We start from the raw sequence: 23,761 nt of genomic DNA, 5'->3' as shown, positions 1-23,761 counted from the left end.
ATCCTGGAGTTCCTGGATCGAGTCCCGCCATCGGGCTCCCTGCTTGGCAGGGAGCCTGCTTCTCCCTCTGACCCTCCCCCCTCTCATGTGCTCTCTCTCATTCTGTCTCAAATAAATAAATAAAATCTTTAAAAAAAAAAATAGGACTTGCATTTGATGAGCAGCATCAAATAAGACACGGGGCCTTTGAGGTTGGCAGGCAAGGGATTATTATTTCCCATTACACAGATGTGGAAACTGAGGCCCATGGAAAGGAAACAGTCTGCCCACCAGACTATTAGCGGCACAGCCAAGAATGGAACATGGGTACTGGCCTTCCAGGCCATAGCCAACAAAGGGATGTGGGTTTGGCTGGGTTCGAATGTGCCCAACTTGATTTTGCACAGTCTTTACACACTCCAAGGCCAGGAATCCTGTGAGCCCATCAAGCTGTGTTTTCCCAAAGCTTTGAAAGTGAAAATATGCCTCACATTTTTGGAGTACGTTGGAAAGGGGTGCAGGGGTGAAAGATGCTTAAGTAAAAAAATATATACAAACACAGATGTAGGTGGAAATTGTGTTTTTTATCTCAATAATTATTTACCTCTGTCTTCCACATTACAAAAAAGCTTAAGCAAAACTCACAGTTCCACTCACCGAAAATTAAAGAAACAAAACACAGGAGGTGGAGGGTAGTAAAGAAGGGCATCAAAACAAAAGATCCAGTACAAAATTTAATTTGCTACCAGGAGCATAGTAAACATCCAGAAAATTACCATAGGTCCTGGGCACTTACGAGAAGTAGAACTCGATCTCTGAGCTTCCTGGCGGGCAATGCAAAGAGGGAAACACAATGAGTTATTCAACTCTGTATCACACATGGGATTCCTCACTTTGCCAAAAAGACTCTTTGTCACCCCTCCTATTTCGGTACCATTAGCTGTGTTCCATGTCCCAGGTATCCGTTCTGTCTCTGTTATCTGTTGAGCTGATCTGAAATGACCGGCAGCAAGGTTCTGCAGAAAAGCTTCTGGAATCAGAGGAGCCGGCTGCCTCCCTGCTCCTGTCAAGTGTTTATTTACTGAGCATCATCTGAACAGACTGCCGATGAAGAAGTTTAAAACCACTCTGGTAGGAGACTGTGCCACCAGAATATCAATGGGGAAGGAAGCAGAGAAAACTCGGACTCCAAAGTGAATGACAAAATGCACCTTTGGGTTGACGGCATTTCCATGGGGCCACAGCTTTTCTGAAACCCTTTCCTGTACAAAGTGAGGCACGTGGGAATAAGGAGACGCTTCCCTGCTTTTCTCTCTGCCCTACCTAGTCCCGCGGGAAAGGCTGGGAAGCTCATCCAGCTAATCTCAGCCCCAAGCACGGAGTGGGCCACGTGACTAAGGGGCGGGGCAGGAACCAGACCCCCGCACCCGCCGCACCGTGGGCTCGGAGCGATGGAGCTGTAAACGGAGTCGGGCTCCCCAAGACACGGGAGCATTGCGGGGCCAAAATTCAGATCTGCAGCAAAGAGAGCAGAAATGCCCCTCAGCCCCTCACCCCTGCCTTCCTCAAGAGCCCTGAGCTTACCAGAGCTGTGTGCTGGGCCATCGGGAAGCTGATTGCCCACCTGCTACTCTAGATGATGTGCAGAAATCTAGGACGGCAGGAGGGCAGAGGGGTGGGTGATCAGCAGCACAGGGTGCCCTGCCATCCCTGTGTTTAATAACCATTGGGCAACACCAGAACCCTCTGTTTAACACCCAACAAGTGGTATTGAGTCTTTCATTTCACCGACCGGCAAGCATCTCCCTCTTAAGAGTCAACGTGAGTGACCACTGTTCACTGTTCCAAAAGGCCATCCCAAAGGGGCCGCACACACGCAGCCCTGGGGACAAGGGGAAGTGCAATCCAGGTGGCCACGAGGGGCAGAGGGCAGCTCGGGGCCATGCTCCCAGCACGGGCTTGGAGAGGAACGGGTTTCTATCTCATTCACGCGCTGCGGGATTTGGAGCTAGTTACTCGACCTCTCTGCACCTCATTATCCTCATCTGCAAAATGGGGCCAAGGTAGCTCCCGCCTGGTGGAGGAGATGAAAGGCGATCAAGCATTCAAGCCACAATAATTGGGAATCCCCGAAGCAACCCCGAGGTTGAAGGCAGGACAACCACCCAGATCAGTGGCGGTTCTCCCCGCAGGGGCTCGCTCTTCTGCTCAGCTCAGCCTGAGAATCTGCTTCTGTCCCATTCTTTAGGGGCTTCTAACAAAGATGGGGGAGGGGGTTGGGGAGGAAGGAAAGGTTTCTGGAAAACCCGGTTGCTGGGGCTGGGCTCCACTTGGCGGGTGTCACTAGCAGCTGAAGACGCCTGTCTGAGGACGGGGCACCTCGGAGGCCCGTCTCAAGGCTGCTCCGTGCAAGGGACAAATGACGGGCTTTCTGGCCGGCCTGGTGCGTCAGAAGATGGGTTACTGCTCAAAAGTACAAAATACACAGAGTGTGGGTAACTAAACACTATTTTTATCGCCGTTCTGACACTCTCATGCCACAGGCAAAAGCTGCCGCTGGAGGGAGGACGGCAGGGAAATGTTTATTCGGAGCGAGGGGTGGCCTGAATACCAATGGGGCCAGCGGGAGGCTGGGCGGCTGGGGCTTCCCGGGGCCAGGAGGGGCCGGAGGGGTACAGGCACGGCCATGTGGGGACACAGAGCAGGGCTGACCTGACGGGAGAGAAACGCCCTTCTCCCCACACCCAGCCCTGCGTCCTGTTGCCCTAGGGCAGTGCCCTGTCTCACTTCCAAGCTCCCTTTCCCTTGGCACCAGGGACAAAACTTATCTTCCAGGTCTGGGCAGGTCGGATCTGAACAATGACAGTTCTGAGCTCCTTCAGGGCAGAAACCTGATCTGCCATGTTCACCATTATATTCTCAGTAACCAGACAATGCCCGGCACATGCATATAGTAGGCACTGGGTAATTATGTTTCCAAAGAAGTGTTATCCAAGGGTTTGGGGGGCGCATCTGTGAACAATGCTCTTGTCCTCATACAGGGAGACAAACAATAAATAATATGCACAAAGAATGTGCATAATAGGGTAGAAGAGAGCAAGAGAAAGGGGGGTTAGGATGCTGGGAGGGAAGTGTATGATCTTTAGAAGGACAGTCAAGGTCAGCTTTGAATTGAGAGGGTGGGATGTGAGCAGACACCTGCTAGGGAGGAGTGAGCAGGTGGTATGGCTATCTGGGGGAAGAACATTTCCGGGATCAGGAACTGCAATGCAAAGGCCATGAGGTGACAGCGTGCCCAGAGTGGCTCACCTCACCAGTGGGGATGAGCAAGGAGGCGGGAATGGAAAAAGGATGAAAAGCAGGAGATTAGGTCAGAGAAGGAATGGGGGCTAGATCATATAAAGTCTTCTAGGACCATGGTTCTCAATGGGGACAATTTTATCCCTCACGGGACATCTTGCATGTCTGGAGACATTTTTGGTTGTCACCATGGGGGGTGTCACCATGCCCATGTGCTGGCATTTATGGGGATAGGCCAGGGATGCTGCTAAACATCCTCTGATGCATGGGACAGCCCCACAAAAATCACCTGGCTCACGATGTCACCTAGTACCGGTCTAGACCATTGTACGGACTTTCTGGCTTTTGCCCTGAGTTGAGATTATTTGCTGAATGAATGAACAAGAACACAAATGGTAAGTCAGGAGTGTTTCATCTTCTTCAGAGCCCTTTCTCCTATTAATAGAGTTAGGGGAGAGAAAGAATAGAGCAAACAGGAGGAAAGAGGCCTTTCTTCCTGCCAAAAGCACACAGTGGAACTCCTGGTTTTGAAATGTCCTAGTTTATGTGCAATCTACAAGGACGCCAACTATCTTCTGGCTTGGTGACAACAGAAAGAGCTTCTTGGAAAGCTAGCTATGGTAGGAGGTGGCCAGAACCTGCCTGAGGGGCACCCCCCCCCAAATCAGTAGTAAAAACCAGGTTTATTGGGAACTGGGGTACAACCCCTGGGGCCCCAGCAGAGAGGAGTTCAACATTCATTTCTCCCTGAGTGAAGACAGGGGACAGGGTGGTGGCTGGGCTGGAGGCTGCTTGCGTGCTTTCGCTTCTAGTCACCAGGTCTTGGTTGAGCTACTCCTAGAAACCTGCAGCCTTGCCTGCATTTCATGTGGGTGATTAAAGCAAGGAGGACTTCATTCTCCATACCTGCCTCTGAGTTTGTGAATAATCAAAGGCTAATTAGCCAGCGCCCCATGGGACAAGGATTTAGCCATGCAAGACATCTACGAGGCTCCAAAAATAAACCGAGAGGTGGATCTGACTTGAGCGCCAGCAGGGATCACTGGGGCTGAGGTCAGCTGGGGCCAAATCGGGGTCGATTTCTCCAGGGCCAGGCTGACCCTCCGGCTCCCATCAAAGACACACAAGGACGAGTCACTGAGGATCTGGCCTTGCTCTGCCAGCTCATGGGTCAATCCTATCAAAGCATTAAGAATCCAGAGTGAGATTTGAGATTGGGAAGGACCGAGGAAGGTTCTCCCGGCTGGAGTTAAACCAGCAGGTTCAAACCCTGGCTCCTTCCCTTCCTGGCTGTGTTAAATGGTCTAAGCCCTTTGAGTCCCAGTTTCTTCATCTGTAAAATGGAATCAAATGCAAATAATCAGGAAGTGCCCTGGGAAATCATTTTGGCGGGAGAGGGAAGGCATGAAGACAGCAGAGGTCATATATATGGATTCTTGTGCACTAAACACTCTGCTCAATGTTTAGACTTGTTTACTGGATTCTCAGAACCCAAGGTGGCACTGGGTATCCCATTTTAATGTGAGAATGCTGTGATTTAGAGGCACTAAGCCACTTGCTTGGGCCAGGGAGTGAGACCCTCCTTTCTCCATGTTCTCTTAGGTACACCACCAAACACAGAGCACCTTGAACTTCTCATATGCACTGACTGCTACACTGGGTCCTCCTACACACAGGAAAGCTGGCCCCGAAGGCTACTACCACTCCATTTTACAGAAGAAGAAACCCAAGCATGTCCCTCGATGTCCTGCTTGCCAAAGGTCTCCATTGGGAAAACACAGCCCCCAAAGAAAAGTCCAAACCAATGCAAAATGTGGGTCAGGTGATAGCCACACGGGGAAAGAGAGGTGTCACATCTGCGGATGAGAAAGTCAGTAGGGGATTCATGGTCAGCACTGAAAAGCCCGGGGCCTGTAACCCACATTCGCTGCACAGTTACGACACACCACACATGGAGCCCATGTGTTTGTACTTCCATCCTCACAGAGAGCCTGAGAGCAACTGCTCTTACTGTTTCCATTTTACAGATGAGGGGGAGGTTCAGGGAGATAATTTAAGGCATACGGCCGGCGAATGGCGGTGCTGGGACTTGAACCAGGTTGGTGGACATGTTCCCAGTCACTGTGAGGCCCCTCAAAGTCTTTGTTAAATAGGACGATGGGAGCCAGGAATCCGAAAAACTGTTCTACTAGCAGCCATGGGACCCTGGGACAGTTAGTTTCCCCATCTCTGGCCTTCATCTTTTTCTGACAGGGAATGGGCTCAAGGGGATATCCCTCAGTTCTGACCTCATGGGCTGCTCTACGTTGATCTTAAACCAGTGCTTCCCGAGGGAAATGCTATAACCTACCTCAGGACCTTTGCACTTACTGTTCTCCATGCCTGGAAAATATCACCCCCTAGATACCTTCATGGTTCCCTCCTCAGGCAACTGTTCAGAAGACACTTCAAGAACCACCCCCCACCCCCACGACAGGCATTCCCTATCCTTCTTCTTCCCATGTCACTTGTATCTAGCATACTATGTATTTACTTATTATCTGTATCCTCCAACTAGAATGTAAGCTACATTGTTACATCCCTTATGTACCCATAAGCCCCAGCTACTATGTGACAGAAATCGGGTAAATATTTGTTAAACAGATGCCTTGATGCATCAAACCCATTTCTGTGTACCCTCTACTCTCCAGGCAGAAAGCAAGGGTAACCCCACCACCATGACGGAATCCAGCAATTATCAATGTGGCTGCCATGCGAACTTGAGTTGGAAGAAACAGCTTGCAGGATGGGAGTAGGGGCAGTGGGTAAGCCACGGCCAAACTTCATAACCAGACCAAGTAGGCTGGCGAAATCTATTTGCACAGAATACCTTTGAGCCCTCTCCATCCCGTTAACCCGCTCTTCCTCAGGGAGCTTACAAAACAAACCATCACCAAATACCACTGGGTTTAATTACTCAGATGAGTTCACCAGTGCAGCAGGCTTTAATTACAGGCAATGCTACTAGAGTGGGAACACAGGCACCCCCCCATGAGCATCCAGCCCCCTTTGCACTCCATGGTTTCCTAGCAGAGGTCACGGTATGTGGGGGCTGATTTGGCCTTGACTCAACCGCAGGGGTTTTACCCGATTTTGCCCACATTTTACCAGGACAAGCGGTTTTAATTTGCGCCCCACCCCCTACACTGCAGATACCGAACCAGGACCACTCATCTGGATTTCCTTGACTGCTCAAGGACAGCATACCCTTCATACATGAAGGCCATGGCAAGTTTGCAGAACAAGATCCTGCTCTTAGAGGCAGGTTCGAAAAGACTAGCCCCATGGGAAGGACTGTTCTCCCCACCCTCCCAACCTGGTGGGTGCCAAGCCCCGGGAGAAGCCACGCCTTTGCTTTATCCCAGCCCCATTTCAGGCAGCACACTGAAACAAAAGCTGGCTTGCCTAGGCGTTCTTGTAATGTGATGAGAACTGAGGTTCAAAAAGAAACCGCGCAAAACCACGTAGAGAAATACCAGACGACAGAAGCACTGGGCGACCGAGTGCATAAAAGGTGGCAGGGTGGGGAGCCCACATCTCAATCACCAGGTCAGGTGGAATCTTGAATCTAGTAGCTTAGCTGCTAAGAAAGTGGTGCAATTGACCTTGGCCATCTGGGGAAGTTCCAGCTCTGTGGAGAGGTTTCCACGCTCCCATCAAAATGTTACCTTTCAGCAAGTGCACAGTGATTCCATTTCTAGGAATTTAACCTTCAAGGTTGCTTGCACTTAAGTAAACCAACCGGACCGGTGGGCATGGGCAGGAGGATGGTTACTGCAGGGTTTTTAGATGCAAAAGACAGAATCCACCCCAGCCTTCTGCCCCGTGGCCGGTTATGTACCTGAGCTCTGCTGATGCAAATGGAAAATGATGCAGCAATTAAAAAGAATAAGGCAATTCTGTACGCACCACGCAGAACAATCAACAGGAGATGGGGCTAAGTGAAAAAAGCAAGCCTGAGGAGCAGCTCAAAGCTGAGTCCAGAGCCGGCCCTCTTTAAGATGGGATTCCAATTCCCTCTCATTAGCTACGTGACTTTGGGCAAGTCACTTTGCCTCTGTGGACCTCAGTTTCTTCATCCATCCAGTGGACCCTTAGGAAGAATTAATATATTTAAGCATGCATTCTCAACGGGGCTGACGCGTCCTCCCAAGGGGGCAAAAATCAATTCAGAGGAAGAGGGGGTGAAAAGAATCTTAGATACTACAATGGTCTGGGGTCCTCCAAAGCTCGACCCCACCTGATCCATCATACTCCTTAATATTTAATTTCTCTCACAAGTGAGAATTTACATTTTTCTTCTTAGGAGGGTGATAATGAAAAAAAAAAAGGTTGACAAACATGCTGGTCGAAAGTACTCAAGCTGCAGGAGGCAAATGAGGATGTCACATTTACCTGTGACATTGCTGTTAGGCTTAAACAAAAATTGTCAGAGCCACAGAGACCACGATGTTGTCTCTTTATCTGGGTCCCACCACCACACCAGGTGGTGAACTCAAATAACAATCTCCATTTCTCAGATGGGGAGCCTGAGGCCAGAGGTGACAGGACTAGGCCAAAGGTCAGCAACCTAGCTGGGGTCTTCACCTGAGAGCTTCCACTGAGCCCAACGTCCAGTTCCCCCCTAACAAGGTCTTCGTGGTCTGTGTTTTATGATCAGTCCTGACTCCCAAGTGAGGGCCCCACCATCGTGTTTCCCTCCTGTGGACTCATTTTAATTTATGCCATCTTGTTTTATAGACTGCCATACAACCTTCCTAGACTAGGGAGGGGTGTCAAGAGATGCACCAATAAACACACATGGAACTCTAGGCGGTTCCAGAAAAAGCCCCCACTGGCAGAACTCACTGGGCTAGACCACCCACTCCCCCAAGGGCTTTTGAGGGAAGCTGGGAAGGCAGGGGCTGGCCCTTTGGAATGGGTGAGGCAGAGAGGAAGGAGAGAGAGGTCTCATTAGGTAAGGGAGGTACATATATGGAGAGGAACAAGGGAGGGCAGAGGCTTTAGTTGTGGTGGTCTCAGCAGGCAGATCAGCGGATTCCCTGGTTCCTTCGTTCATTCAGTAGGGACCTGCTGTGGGCAGAGCACGGTGCTCTGTGCACAGGGGCGGAACGACTCGGGCAGACCTCAGTGGTTGTGATGGTGGTTGTAGGGTGCACAATGCCTCCAGTATTACAATCAGACCCTTTACAGGAAGTCTGTCAACCCCACATTTGGTGTGTTAGTATACAAACATGTTCACATTAACAGGAAGACTTCTGACACCCTCTTGAGACCCCGGTTTTCTCATCTATTACATGGACATGCTAAGCAGGCCATTGTAAGGATCCAATGATGGAACACACGAGAAGCTCCTAGAAAAAAGCCTGGACGTAGACACTGTCATACTTTCTTGTGCTCATGATGACCGATATCATGAGGAGGGAGAGGGAGTAGGGAGAAGAATCACCCCAGCATATCTTTAAAACACATTCAGCCTTCCCATTCTGATTCAAGGAGGAGGAGGGATAATTAGTTTATCGGAGTGATCCAGGCATTTTACGGGCCACTTTACTACGTTCTCTTGATGCTCGTATGAATGTATTTATTCACTCTTTCCACCTTTCTGAAATTGACGCTTATCTTCCTGTCCCTGTGAACACTCGATTTGTGAATTCCTATTTGTTGAGAACCAACTATGTGGCAGGCACTCAGGGTCTATGAAAATAGGCGAGGAATACAGTGTGTGTGTGTGTGTGTGTGTGTGTGTGTAGAGTTATAAGACAAAATGAAAATAGGTGAGCAATACAGTGTGTGTGTGTAGAGTTATAAGACATAAAGTTATGCTCACTTAGAGTTTACATCGGAACAGGGAAGGCACACAGTAATTATATGTAGGCGGTCAGTGGGTAATAACAGCTATGAGGACACACAGATCAGCACAGAGGGACAGAGAACAGCAGGAGTTTGCAATCTCAAGAGTGGTGGTAAGGAAGCCTCCCCAGAGGATGAGCTTTGAGCGAGGACCCGAGACAGGTGAGGGAGTAAGGTGCTAGAATTTGGAAGTGTGGAGCTCTAGGTAGGAGGGAGGAAAAGTGCAAGGTCAGGGGCAAAGATGCCTGTCTTTGGCAGCGCGTCTTTTTTTTTTTCCCTTTCCCCTCCCAACACCAGGGCTGTTCCTAATGTGGTGTGATCCTCAGATTACAGAAACGCCGTATTTGCACAGGGATTTGGATGGGGAGGGGAGAATGGGGATTGTAACATTTTATTTCAGCTTACTCCTCAAGCTCAGCTCCTTTGAAAGAGCTGACATGTTTTCTTGGCCATAAACCTGCTGTAAGCCTATGTACAAAAGCGTCACCTGTCAACAACCTAGTAAATCCACAGGTAAGATTTTTATTTTCTCCGAAAAATCGTGGGAACCGAATGGGTTGTAATAATCAAAGTTGTAGGACCAGCTTAGGCGGTCTCGGTTCCTGCTTTGCACTTGGAGAGTAAAGCTGAATGAGAAGGTATCTATTTTTGCAGAATGTTTGCATAGCATTCAAGATAAATAAATCTATTTGTGTATACATCCCGAAACTTTACATAGACAAGAGAAGAGAATGGGATAATGAGGTCGTGCCTGTGCATTTCTCTGCCATGGTTCTCGCAAACTCTACAAGAACAAAGCCATATTCCAAAAAAAGAAAGGACACCAGCCCCTGGGTGACAAAGAAGACCCGACCATAAGCCCAAATGTATGTTTCCAGCTAAGCTCACTATAGCTTCCGAGTGCCTAATGCAGCTACTAGCAACCTATTGTGACCCTGCACGTTTTCCCTCTTGTACGAGGAGGGGGCAGGTCAGGGAGGTGCTGATTCAGAAGCTCATCCCAGTTCCCATGGCAGGATGCCCCAAGGCTTAATTATCTGGGAGAGGAGGTGAGTCATTCCCAGACTTGGGTTCAAGTTCATGCGTGCAACCTGAGTATGATCTAACTACCCTCTCTCATGTCCAAAGCCATGCCCTTCCGGACTCTAGTGAACAGCAGATTAGAATGTGTATGCGTAGGAGTGAGAGACAGGAGAGGAAGGGTACAAATACCACAAAATCACAGCACAACATAGCAATCACGGATACTGGGGATGACGCTGTTGAGAGCATTTTGTTCTTTGGATCCTGTTTCACAAGGCACAGAATATATAACATCTTCATGAAGATAAGTTAAATTGTAAGGGGAGGCACTTTTAGGGTCAGCTTTAGTTATCTAGAACATTCACTTAGAGTACAGAGCACCTTCTTTCTTAACAGTGTTCAACATAGGAACTTTCACTCTATCAAGCATTCATCACTGTAAGACCCCACAGACCCCACACTCTGGCTTCCGGAGAACTTTTATTTCCGGATGCCAAGAGCCAGGTCTCAAGCCCACACATGTGAGAAACAGTCAAACTTGTGTGCCGACCCCCTTCCGCCGGGCGAGTGGGCTGCCACAGGGAGCCTGGTGGGGGTGCTCCCTCATTTCTAACTGGGCTGTGACTTACCCATCGCTCCTCTGGCTTCAGGCTGAGGCTAGCCATGGGGGATGGGGTGCCCTCTCCAGCTGGGAACTGCGGTTACGTCCCTCTCCTGACACACTCTGAGGCAAACACTCCGGACATGGGGAAACAACCATAAAGTCAACCCGGAGAGCCCAGGAGTAACTAAGGGACAGCTAGAAGCTCTTTACTCTCCCTTTGCAAGTGGGATCATTTTCAGGGTAAATTACCAAGTGCGTTCTTCTATTACGCGATTGGATGCAGGGGTGCTAGGGACCAAATGTTTGTGCCTCCCCAGAATTCACGTTAAAATCCAAACCCCCCCCCATGTGATGATGTTAGGAGGTGGGGCTTGGGGAGGCTGACCGGGTCATGAGGGTGGATCTGTCATGAATGGAATCAGCCAGTGCCTGTCCCTTCTCCTTCTGCCATGTGAGGAAGCCACAAGAGGTTGGCCATCAGCAATGGGGAGGAAGGAGGACGATGCTGGCGCCAGACTTCAGAACTCTGAGCAATCAATGTCTGCTGTCTATAGGCCACCCAGTCTTCAGCAATTTGTCAGGGAGCCAGAGCTGATTGAGACAGGTGGACATACGTCATTTGTGTATTCAAACAAAGAGAATTCAAAGGCAGGTGTTTAGGGAGGGAAAACGTGAGAGGACTACAGAGAGAGGAGAGAGAATACACAAGAGAGGACAAAAATTCAGACTGCCCAGGATTCCTGCAGCTTACACAACTAACTTTCAAACCTAAACTCCCAGAAAGAGGCAATTTCTCTGTACACGTCTGTTTCACTTTATACGGTAGATAGACTTCTGAAAAACTGGATACGAACAGGAATTTTACAAAATCCTTTTTGTATACACCTTTGAAAGCTCACAACTGTCTTAGTTCGGGTCACTATAGCAAACACACCTGAGACCAGGGGGCTTAGAGAGCAGACATCGGTTGCTCACAGCTCTGGAGGCTGGGAGTCCCAGATCAAGGTGACAGCTTGGTCTGGTTCTGGTGAGAACGCTCTGCCTGGCTTGCAGCTCGCTGCCTTCCTGCTGCGTGCTGACATGGTGGAGAGAGAAGCGGGGCTCTGGTCTTTCTTTCTTCACTCATAAGGGTCCTAATCCCATCATGGGGCCCCACACTCATTAACCCTAATTTCCCACCAAAGACCCATCTCCTAGTACCATCACATTGAAGGTATGGGCTTCAACATAGAAACTTGGGGAGATACAAACATTTAGTCCGTTACACCATCTCCAGACCCATTCGTGAAGATAAGCGTCCTTTGGTAAGACAGAACATTGGTTCCTGACCTCTGAAATGTATCCTCTTGGCAAGGTTGAGTTTCCAAGTCTTCTGAATGTTCCTACATTCATGAGGCTAAAACAGTTATTAGAGACATGCATTCCGGCCCCCCTCGTTATGCAGAGGAAGGGTCTGAGGTCCAAAGAAGCAACACGACTGAGCCACGGTCACACAGCTGGAGTGAGTCAGAGCTGAGCCTTGAACTTGAGAGTTCGCTCTTCTTGGCGGTTATTCACTTATACTGCCTGAAATAAGTGGGCCAGTGCCTGGGGCCTGGGAATCCGTTAGTTATGGAGTCTGTAGTTCTAATGCCCTATTTTCTCCAAGTTAAAACTACACCATCGGAGTGTTCCTCTTTCTCATTGTGGAGTCATCTTTATTTTATTTATATTTTGCAGCAAAATGATTTAACTCAAATGTGCTCGGGCACAGAGGAAATCTGACCTGAAAGACGGTCTTTGTGGCAGAAGGAGAGCCAGCAGATACTTATTTCCTGCCTCTCCAAGGCCAGTAACATCCTGGTACAAGGGGATCCATCAATACATCTTTCATAAGGGCCTCTCTGCACAGTGAGGTGGAAAATCTTTCCAATGACTCTGGCCCATTTGTAACTCTGCCCTGAATAAAAGAAGGGATTGATCGGGGCTTGGACCGCTTCCATGCCCAGGAGCCTTCCTGCACCCCAGGAGGCAGTCTACAAATGGAATTCAATTGGCCAATTGCTCCTGGAAAAGGGAGCCCAGTAGGGGTCAGCACGGCCTCTGCAGAGCAAGCAATGAAGGGTTAACTGTGCTCAGCCTTGCTCTGCTGGGGCCTGCAAGAGGGAGTGATGCCTGGAAGTCTCTAACAGAAAGAGGCTTAAGAGGAATCAGAGGGAAGGTTTGCCACTGGGTGCTCAAAAGCCACACCTCAGTTTCCCCTCCTGGTGACCCCCAATGAATAGGTGGTGTGATGTAGCCTCAGTGTGCTGTCCATCAGCCAATGGGTTGGCATTTCCTAAGCATCCTCAATGGGCTGGCAGAGCGGGATTGCTTGGAGGCTCCGTAACAGGACAGAGGGGCATGGGGGCTTGAAAAGGGTGGCCCATGGCTCTGCACACATCCCACGACCCCAATCTCCCCATATGGCGGTGATGCCCTGAGTGTTTTGCTGGCTGGGAGACCAGGAGACCTGAGCCCAGTTTTAGATGCTGACACTTGGGCAACCGACTTCCCCCTCTGGGCTGTGCTTTACTCTTCCTTAAAACTGGGGTGAGGGGACGCCTGGGCGGCTCAGTCTTTAAGCGTCTGCCTTTGGCTCAGGTCATGATCCCAGGGTCCTGGGATCGAGCCCCGCATCGGGCTCCCTGCTCCACGGGAAGCCTGCTTCTCCCTCTCCCACTCCCCCTGCTTGTGTTCCCTCTCTCGCTGTGTCTCCGTCAATAAATAAATAAAATCTTCAAAAAAAAAAACTGGGGTGAGTTCTTATCTTAGGGCAGCGTTTCTCAATTTTTTGGAGGGGGGACATTTTGGCTCCCCCTCTCCCAGGGAGGCATTTAGAAATTTCTAGAGACATTTTTGGCTGTCACACTGGGGGACGGCGAGGGGGTGCTATTGGCATCTAGTACACAGAAGCCAGGGACGCTGCTAGATATGCTACCGTGCCTGGGACAGCAACACACACACACACACACACACACACCCCAAAATGTTCCGGATCAAAATGTCAGTAAAGTCTGTCAAAGTCGACAAAGTGCAGAGAAGGAACTCACAGGCAGGTTCAGTCCTGAGACAGCGGCCCACAATCTCGCTCACCTACCCAAGGCCTCATCCGAATCCCTCCCTTCTTCCCCACTTCCTAGGCATGCGAACTTGAACGAGATAGCTTCAATGTTGAGATCAGTGGGATTACAGAACCTGATTTAAGCCAGAGGTGCCACGAGGATTAGGAATCAGTATCCTTCCCCGCACCTGGCACAGCAGATGCTCAAGAAATGGGATGCATTATCTTCTGCAGCAGAAATAACGTCTATCTCTTCTGTTGTGAGGATAGGTAAAACATGAGCGTGGTTAGCATGGTGCCTGGTGTCATAGAGGATATGGGGCAAGCCTTGGTTGGTGAAGGCGAAGGATCAATCCATGAACACAAACATGAGTGACAAGAACCAATGGAGGTTCATGGAAAAGCACATGTCCAGCATGGAGCTTAGCGTGCAGATGCTCAAAAGGTATCTGCTCGATGGAGAAGGGGGGGTGCTCAGAGAAGTAGAAGAGTCTACAACAGGGTTTCTCAATCTGAGCATCACAGACACGGGGGGCCCGACGATTCTCCGCTGTGGGAGCTGTTCCATGCCCTGTAGAACGGTTGCAGCATCCCTCACCCCTACCCACTGAGCCTGAAGCATCCCTCCCTCCCTCCCTATCCCGGTCGTGACACCCAAAACTGTCTCTGGCCATTGCCAAGTGTTCCCTGGGGGGAATTGTTTCTAGTTGAGAATCACGGGTCTAAAAATGTCTGACACACAGTGGGCTCTCACTCAGCAAATATGCTGGAAGGAGGCAGGGAAAGAGGAGCGAGGCACCAGGGCTGACCTGCTGGACGCTTGCCCTTGGCTGCCTCCACCGTCTCCCACTCGCGATGCACAAGGGGAGACAGGCTGTCCCCAAGCAGACACCAGCTGGGTTTCTCTGAAACAGACACCCTTAACTCAAGTGCACGGTTTCCACTTTGCCTTAAGAAGGCAACTTGTCCGAAGAGCCATCTGTCCAGTCCTAAGGATTGTATGTGGACATTGCAGTCAATCTCCACACCACTCAACCCACCTCTCATTACTCTCCCTTCCAAGGGATTCTTTGGAAGTACTTCCAGTCCCAACTGGCTTAATGTCCCTATTGTGTGGATGAGTCATTGTAGTCGAGAAGAGGCATAGAGTGACTTTGTGTTTGTGGTTTGAGGCTCAGGGGTGGAAAAACCCATGCGTCTCTAGCATCTGAACCTAACCTTTTGGCAGATGGCGAGGGAGCTATGTCGGGAGACAGGAAAAAGCACAAATCACAGGTGCACAGCTGGAGGGGCTGCCGGGGACACCGGGGGGGGGGGGCAGGGGAGAGAGGTCACGTGAGTTCAAAGGCAGCTGGGCTCAAAGGCTGGGGGCAGGACCACAATCAGATTGAAACTTCTAGGACCCGCCTTACAGAATGAGCTACAACAGAGTGGACTCACTGGACACTTCCTTAACCCCCCTCTTCCTCACATCCCGGCTCCAGGCTTGGCCAAGTCCTCGGTCTTCCTGCGTCCGTCCACTTCTCTGCAGCCCCACCACCGTCTGCAGCTAGACACGAGCAGCAGACTCCGGACTGACCCCCCTGTGTTTACCTTGCCCACTCATGCAACCCTTTGACGGCCAGAGGGATCCACTGAAAAGGCCAATCAAATGCTACTCCTTTGCTTAAAAAGCCTTGCCTTTTTATTTTTCTTAGTACAAGGATGGAATTCTTACTGCAGCCTGCAAGGCCCAGCTGCCCACCCTCCACCTACCCCCTCACCACTCTCTGTTTTCTTGCTTCTTAGCCTTCTCTCCAGTCATTACCAGGTTCCCACTCAGACCAGGACCTTTGCACATGCTGCTTTCTCTTCCTAAAATCATCCTTACCCAGATTTCTTCATTTCAGCTTAAATGGCACTTGCCAGAGAAATTCTGCTGGCCTTCCCTGGCCAAGTCCACCACTCAACAGTCTCAGAACACTGGGACATTTATTCCATTGCACTTAGTCTGGCTCAGTGACTGGCATCTGTCCCCACCAGATGCTGCTGCTGCCTGAGGGCAGAGCATCTGTTTTGTCCACTGATGTGTCTTTGTCCCTACCCAGTTCAGTAAACATTTGTGGAATACATGAACGCACGAATGGGGATGGGGGGAAGGAAGAGAGAAGCTTGCTCCAAGTTTAGACAGAGTGTCCCTTTCAGGGGCCATGCCCCATGGCTATACTTCTAGATGCCATGGGAGAAAAAAGGGGGCCGGGCAGAGCATGGTGTCCACTCTGCCCAGGAGGAAGAGGTGGATTGCCTCTTTCTTCTCCCTTGGAAGCTTCCCTATTCCAGCCCCAGGTAGAGGAAGATGGGGCCTCCCTGCCCTCCCTTCCAGGATAATCGGCCCCAGCAAATCTACCCACTGTTTTGATAACAAAGTGCCAAGCTCCCACTGCCTGGGGCAGTGGACAGGAGATGTGGACCCCAGTCTCAAGGAGCCCAGCAGCAACAGCACCATCTGGGAGCTGGCTGGGAAATGCAGAATCCCAGGCCCCCATTCCAGATGGGCTGAGTCAGAATTTGCATGTGAGCGGGACCCCAGGTGAGGTATGTAAGTGTGAAGCGTGCTGGGCTAGAGACCACTCAACAGAACCACCTGGAGGGTTTGCCCAACTGCACCCCTCTAGACACCACCTACCCTGCCCCCAGTTCCTGATTCAGGTTCGAGGTGTGCAGGAGAGCCTGCATTTCTCTCAGGTGCAAGGTGATATCATTGGTCCCGGATCCAGCGTTGAGAACCACTCTTTCCAGCTTTATGGGGGTCCAGGCAGGGCTCAGAGAGTCCCAGAAAGGCATTCTAAAAGAAGTGAGGGGGGCGCCTGGGTGGCTCAGTCAGTTAAGCGTCTGCCTTCGGCTCAGGTCATGATCTCAGGGTCCTGGGATCGAGCCCCTCATTGGGCTCCGTGCTCAGTGGGGAGTCTGCTTCTCCCTCTCCTTCTTCCTCTCCTCTTCCTCTCTCCTCTCTCTCTCTCTCAAATAAATAAATAAATCTTTAAAAAAATGTAAGAAGCGAGGTGTGAGCTGGAAAGATGAGTAAGATCTCACCAGACAGCAGGTTAGAGGGGCGTTCTAGGCAGGGGGCACCATGTGAGCAAACCAGGCAGCATGAAGACGGGAAGGGGAGGGAAGGAAGGGAGCCTGGAGGTCACAGAACCGCTCCCCATCATGGCTCACACTCCCGCGTGCTTACCCTGCAGCAAGCCTCCTCCTGGGCCTTACCTATTTCCACGCACTTCTCTTTCTTTTTCAACCGTGTAAAAGAAATAATGCTAGACTCACAGGAAGTTGCCAAGATAGTTACAGATAGTTCCGTGTTCCTGGCTTCCCCCCGATGGTGGCATCTTATGTAACCGTGATGCAATGTTAAAGACACACAATTAACACCGGCAGAACACTATTAACTAGAACCACAGACTATTTGGTTTTCACATTTTCCATGCGTGCGTGCGTGCGTGTGTGTGGTGTTACTGCTCAGTCTCACAACTACCCTCTTGTCATCCCATTTTGCAGACGAAGAAACTAAAGCACATGGAGAGTAACTTATACAAGTTAGGGGGAGGAGACTGAATTCTGGAAGCCTAGCTCAAAGCCATTCCTCATTATTGCTTCTCTGGCAAATCCTGATATTTGTGCAAACTCATGGATCAGGGATATTCCCAGGGGGACCCACACCTCCAAAAGGAGGCCCATCCGAAGGACCCTGGGAAAAAGCCCCTCTGTCAGGGGCCGAGCGGAGAAGCTGGGGGAGGGGAGGGTGGCCATGGATGCCCCGTGCTGTTGGCCCCCGGGCAGCCTTGTTCCCAGCTCAAAGGTGCCCCTGTCCACTGGGTCTGCCCCCCAGGTACCTGGTCGGGTGATGTTCACAGGGCGGGCCTGGGCTGTCTGCCAACCTCAGGACCAGACAGCAATCTGCTGTCCCACATCCTGGCCCCTGCGCTGGCGCCTGGCAACCCCACAGAGGCCTGTTTGTGAAGGCAGGAAGGAGGCTGGGCCGCTCAGCCTTCCCCTCCGCCAAGCTCTCAGCCCCTCGCGGCTGGGCTGGGCTGAGTGGAGGGGAGTGGGGACAGAGGACACACAGCGAGGCCTTACACCACCAAACAAGGCCTCCCTCACGGACAGGGCCCCCGGCCGCCGCCTCCGTGGCCAGCGACTACCAGACAAAGCTGCCTTTTGCTGCGGACTTTTATGGCTTGTTGGGCTTCTTGGAAGGGAATGTTCTCTGTGCTTACCAACACGTAAAGATGATCTATGCACATGGACAGGGACTGCTCAGACCCAAGCACACCGCTGGATTTGTGGCCAGATCGGTGGGGCTGTGGGTGAATTCTTTCCTTCTTCAACGTGGCACTGTGTGCGTGTTGCTTTAATGCTATTTATGCATTAGTTAGGCAAAAAGGCTTCCTTTCATTAGGGGGAAAAAAAAAAGATCAAGCCATAGGGGAAAAAAAAGTTAAAAAAAAAAAACCACACTATGGCACTGGGAATGATTTTGCTTCAATGTCACCAGATCAGTGGTCTCATCTCTGGCCCTCTCCAAACCTCAGTTCCCTTGACTGCGAAAGTGTGGGTTTGGCGAGAAGGATCCACCCCAAACTATTAACCTACAGAGCTCTGTATGGGAGGGAGTGGGATTGAGGGGGCAGAGCTAAGGGAGGTCTTTTACTTGTATTTTGCCCAGAGATTCAATAAATGTAGCCTTGGGCAGGCCGCACCAATGGGTCACGGTCATTAACTATAAGTCAATCCACTCTGGGACGGTTGGGAGAACACTGAAACCCAACTGTTTTAAAACATTCTGCAGGTCAAACCAAAATGGCTGACTCCCTAGTTGCTAGTTTGACTTCTGAAGTCAACCCTTGTCCAAGATCAATTCAGGAGCTCTGGGACTTCTTTGAGCTTTGGATCAGGAGATTCTCGGGGGAAAGTGATCAACTGACAGGCCCACAGGTAATGAACTGTGACCCTGGGGTGTCCACACAGCTCCCCACTCTCTGGCTAGAGGCCTCCCAGGCCAATTCCTCACCTAGCTCCCTTGGGTGCCACAGAGGAGGAGGAAAAACGCATGGTCACCCTACCCCAGCTCCATGTGGCTAAGTCAAGGTCATTTTAGAGCCCCCTAGAAAGCACTAGATTCAAGATACCAGAATACGTGTTGCCAGGTCCCCTCAGACTGCCAGAAGTTCCTCCCCCAACTCATTCCCACCAGTTGCTGCTCCTTGAATGACATCCATACGTTTGCTCTCCAAAAGAACCCATACCAGGAGGGGAAATGGACCCACAATTAACTGAGTGCAACATGTGAAACCAAATTACAATTTATACCGTCCCATTCCATAAAAGGAAAGCCTGCAATGAAAGACACAGAAGCCAGAAAACCACTATAACTAGAGATAGAAAATCAATAACCACGGCGAAAGAGGGGAAACTCTGCAAACCACAGCCAAGAGATTGATTCCGATTGACATCCGATAAGGCTCTGAGCTTCCTGGTGGCCAAAGCAAAAAGGGATGCACTACATTATATAGCTCATAATCTGACACCTAGAAGCGCAGCCACAGAAAAAAGAAAAGCTAGGTCCTGGTACAATGTGCCTGGCAGGTGTGAGTGACGGGCAGGCAGGAGGCAATGAGGTCCAGAGGTGAGTGGCAGCCAGGCCAAGATTGGGCCTTTGGTTTATACTCCAAGTGGCATGAAGAGCCAGGGGCTGGCCGTGAGCAGAGGCATGACCTCACCTGACTCGTGATTTACAAGATTTACAAGAATAGTAACAGCTATGCTGAAAAGAGCCTGCTGGGGGGCAAAAGAGGAGCAGGGAGACAGATCTGGAGGCTGGCACAAAATGCCACCCAAGAGATAGGGTACAACGAGCCCTGAGAATAAAACCCAGCCTACTTCCCAGCATCTACAAGGCTGGGCATGCTCTGGACCCTCCTCCCTGCTCAGCTCAAACTCATGCCTCTTCTGCTCCTTCCAGCCACCATGATCTCTGTCCATTTCTTGTCACATGAGGTATCTGCGTATCCTGTTCTTCCCTCGCCCTTGTCCTTTGCAAGTCACCTTAAATGTCGGCCCCTGGAGAGCCCTTTCCCCAACCCCTGTCACACGTAGGACCTCCCTCAATTCCAGACTCTCCTGTTTCTTTCCTAGCCGACCATTACTATGGTCTGGTTTACTTCTTGGTTGGTCTATGTGGGCCCATCCCTCCACCAGGACGTCCAGTATTTCATGAAGACAAAGATGGGTCTTCCCTCTCCTCTCCTCCTCCATTAGAACCCAGGGCCTGACACATACCAGGTGCTTAAAAAACTCTGGTGAGTAAGCGAACCCTCTGAGGTAGACACAGAAAGGCTAGGTTATGAAATGAAGCTCGGAGAGGTCCCGCAAGCTCTTGGTGGATCCCAGGTCCAACTCCAAGGCCAGGGCCCCTGACCCAATTGCTCTGGAGTCACATCAGAAGATCTTGGTCCGACCTTATTCTGCAAGACTCCTCCCATTACATTAAGTCAAGGCCTTTGTGCCTTGCCACAGAGCCTGTGATGAGGATAAGAGGAGGGTCAGGAAGTGGCCACTGGAGTCAGGCCCCAGCGGCCAGAGCAAAGGGGGAGGAGGCAAGATCCCACCTGGCTGGCTGGCTGACCTGACCACCACCATGTCCCACTGCTGGCAACACAAACTATCCTCCCTGAAGTACACAGCCTTTATCTGATCAATTTTCTAGGCTCTGCCAACCAAACAGTGGAATCCACAGGAAATTAAGCTTATTGACTCAGTCGCTGAGTACCACATGGAGAAGATATTTACACATGTCATCTGGGCCTGGGGGAGTGTCGATTATTGGCAGTAGGTATTCATTGAGATTTGAATGACAGCTGGAGCAGGGATGGGGGAGTGGGGTGGGGGGGCAGATACCCCGTCTCTCCACTGCATGCAGATTTCTGAGTCCGGGTCCCTTCTCCCGAGCCCCCATTTTACCCCCATGTGGCTGGCTTGGGCAGTGAAAGGATCTGAGGTAAAGCTAATCTTCTGTGGAAACTGGTATCTGAAAGAAATGACTTTTAAACTTCAGGCTGACTTAATGGGGCTCTCGTTGTTGGCAGCAATGAATTGTGATATGATTCGATTTCTAGGTGTGTGCTTCATGCCATCTCTTCATGGTTCTTGGAGCTGTAACTTCTCCTTGGGTCATTTACGACTGGAGCGGAAAGGCAACCTTTGAGATTCATGATGGATACAGCAGGGGCGTGGGGAATGAATGCCCCAATAAAAAGTAACCATAAATCAATAATGACATCAACAGCTAATAATTAGGGACCCAGCACATATGCTACGCATGGTACAGATATTCGCAGGCAATACTGCATTAACTTCACGTGTTCTTCTGTAGTAAGAATAAAATCCAAATTCCTTCTCATGGCCTTAGGAGGGAGGCCCTATGGGATCTGCAGACTGCCCACCTCTGTAAGCTCCTCCTACCCCCACTCATTGCTATGTTTCAGCCACCAGACCAAACTCATTCCTGCCTCAGGACATTTGCACTGGTTACTGCTCTGCCTGGAGCACTCTTCCCCACATCCTTGACTATCTGTCTGGTTTATTCCCATCACTCAAAGCTGGGCTCAAATATCACCTATGCCCTCTGAGCTGCTATCCAACTTATCACCCTGTTTCATCCTCCCCATAGCACCTTTCCACTTCCTTCAAGTCTTCTTATTTACGTGTGCCTAGGTGTTTATAGTCTGTTTCTTCTCGCTAAGCTCCATGACGTTAGAGACCTTGGATTCTCAATATACCCAATGCCTGGAGACACGCCCACACGTAGTAGAGGCTGAATCAAGACTCGGAAAGGAAGCAAAAGGGGGCAGGAAACTGGAGCCTGGCTTCAGGTGATGTCACTGCAAAGCCTAGGTTCCTAACCACTGGGTGACACGGCCCCAGCACATGACACTCTGAGTCAGCTGGACTTCCAAAGAACGCCAGCATGTGGCTTTTGGGGGCAGGGGTACACTTCACCACAAGCCTGAGATTTTATCTTGTTTTATAAACCACTTCCTAAGACTCACCTGGGCTCCTTCATTAGGCACAGGGTAAGGCGTCCTGGCCTGGCTCTCTAACTTGTTTCCTAAAAGCTAGGATCAAGTCGGTGCCCCAGCAAAATGCAACGTCATGCAATGTGGGCAGCAGTTACGCGGATCCAAAGCACTACTGCAATTCAGAACCCGGCTCCGTGAATTCACCAACTGATTCTACAAATGCAGAGAATGAGCTTCTAGGCACTTTGGACAATGTAGAGATGAAGCAATAAGGCACAGTGGGGGACAAAGCGTGAGCTGTGTTGTCAGCGGCCGGAGGTCCCTCCTGGGGCTCTACTTACTCCCTTGCTGGCTGAGCCTCAAAGAGCTGTCCCCATGTTCTAGGCCTTGGTTTTCACATCGGTAAAATGGGGATAATGACTGTCCGTCTATGGCAAAGGGCCTACTTTCAATGCCACATCAAGAAATACATGAAAAATATCTATACAGCAATTGGCACTTATGGGCGGCTAACAAGTGGTTGCAAAAGACTTACTTAAATGTCTACTATGTTCAAGATGCAACGGAGTACTTGCCTGAGTTTTCTCTTCCTCTGAGATCTGAGAAGCACGACAGGATGGACCCCGTATTATTTCCATTTTCCAAACCCCACATCAGAAGATGCCGGCTCCCCAAAGGGCAGAGTATAAAACGGGGCCATTCTGGAACAGCTTCACGTCAAGGCCATACCGCCTGGATCTGTATTCCAGCTGTGAGACCTTGGGGAAAATGAAGGACCTCCACCCTATTTCTGGGCCCGTTTCCTCAACCATTAGATGGCACAGTGGCTTGTGTCATCTGGCCCCTTCCCACCCCCTAACCCCATGTTCTAATCCCTCCCGCACTGGACTTCTTCAGGTCCTCAATTGCTCTAAGCCATCTGTGCCTCAGGGAGTTGGCATGCACTATTCCCTCTGCCTGGAACAGAGGGTGCTGCCTGAACCTCCGGCCGCTGACAACACTTCCTTCCTTCACTGACGGGCTCCTTCCGCACCTCTCAACCTTCCCCGGCTGCCCTGTATAAAGCAGCCCATGCCGTTATATTTGATGGCAGCTCCTTAGTCATTTTCTTTATCACCACCATCAACAGGTGTAGTTCTGCACTGAGTGATGTTTACTATTCCCTGCCTATTTATTCCACAGAGTATGAGACCGTCAGCCTCCTAAGGGACCACTTCTGCCTCGGTCAGCCATGTATTTCCAGAACCTAGCATAATGCCTGGACCACAGCAGGTGCTCAATAAAGGTCTGGTAAGTGAGTGGATGAAGGCGTGGCCTTCCCGCCAGTCTACACACATCGAGGTCTTCATCCGACCCACTCCACAGAACCTGAACCACACTGTTCCCAATGCTCACGTCCAGTCCTTTCCCCACTCCATCCCTTAAGGCAATGGGGTGTGGGTGACCTGGATGCCATTCCTGGTTCCTCATTAGCTGTATAATCTGGGTAAAGCTTCTAAACCTCTCTGTGCCTGTTTCCTGACCATTAGAATGGTTTTAATGACACCAGGACCTATGTCAAAGAACTGCTTTCCACATTAAATGAGTCAACATATGGAGAGCACTCAGACTTGTGCCTTGTTCATGAGTAAAGGACATCCAGTCATGGTAATAACTTCCGGTAATAGCCATTCCATGGCACCGACCTGAGGTCTACCTCACTCCCTTACCATTCACACAGGTGTGTCGGCTCCTCATCCAGACAGCGGTTCTCTACCTTGGTGGCCCATGAGCATCAGCAGGGGAGCTTCCCATTACCCTGCCACCCGGGCGACACCCAGACCA

General features: G+C 50.5%; 1 protein-coding gene across 4 annotated transcripts in view; it reads right to left on the bottom strand.

Moving 5' to 3' along the window:
- XYLT1 (xylosyltransferase 1) overlaps positions 1–23,761 on the bottom strand; it is a 296,901-nt gene that overhangs the window by 157,146 nt on the left and 115,994 nt on the right. Inside the window, exon 1 of one of the 4 annotated variants that reach the window (XM_032392166.1) lies at positions 756–2,937. The exons of the other annotated variants lie outside the window; for them this stretch is intronic. Coding sequence (XP_032248057.1) covers positions 756–860 — 105 coding nt within the window. The 5' untranslated portion in view covers positions 861–2,937. Of the gene's footprint in view, positions 1–755; positions 2,938–23,761 lie in introns of those variants that run through there. 4 annotated transcript variants of the gene reach the window in all.

The sequence above is a fragment of the Phoca vitulina genome, unplaced genomic scaffold (assembly GCF_004348235.1).
Source record: "Phoca vitulina isolate PV1807 unplaced genomic scaffold, GSC_HSeal_1.0 scaffold66, whole genome shotgun sequence".
Taxonomy (NCBI): domain Eukaryota; kingdom Metazoa; phylum Chordata; class Mammalia; order Carnivora; family Phocidae; genus Phoca; species Phoca vitulina.
This window is presented reverse-complemented; position numbering and strand designations above follow the sequence as displayed.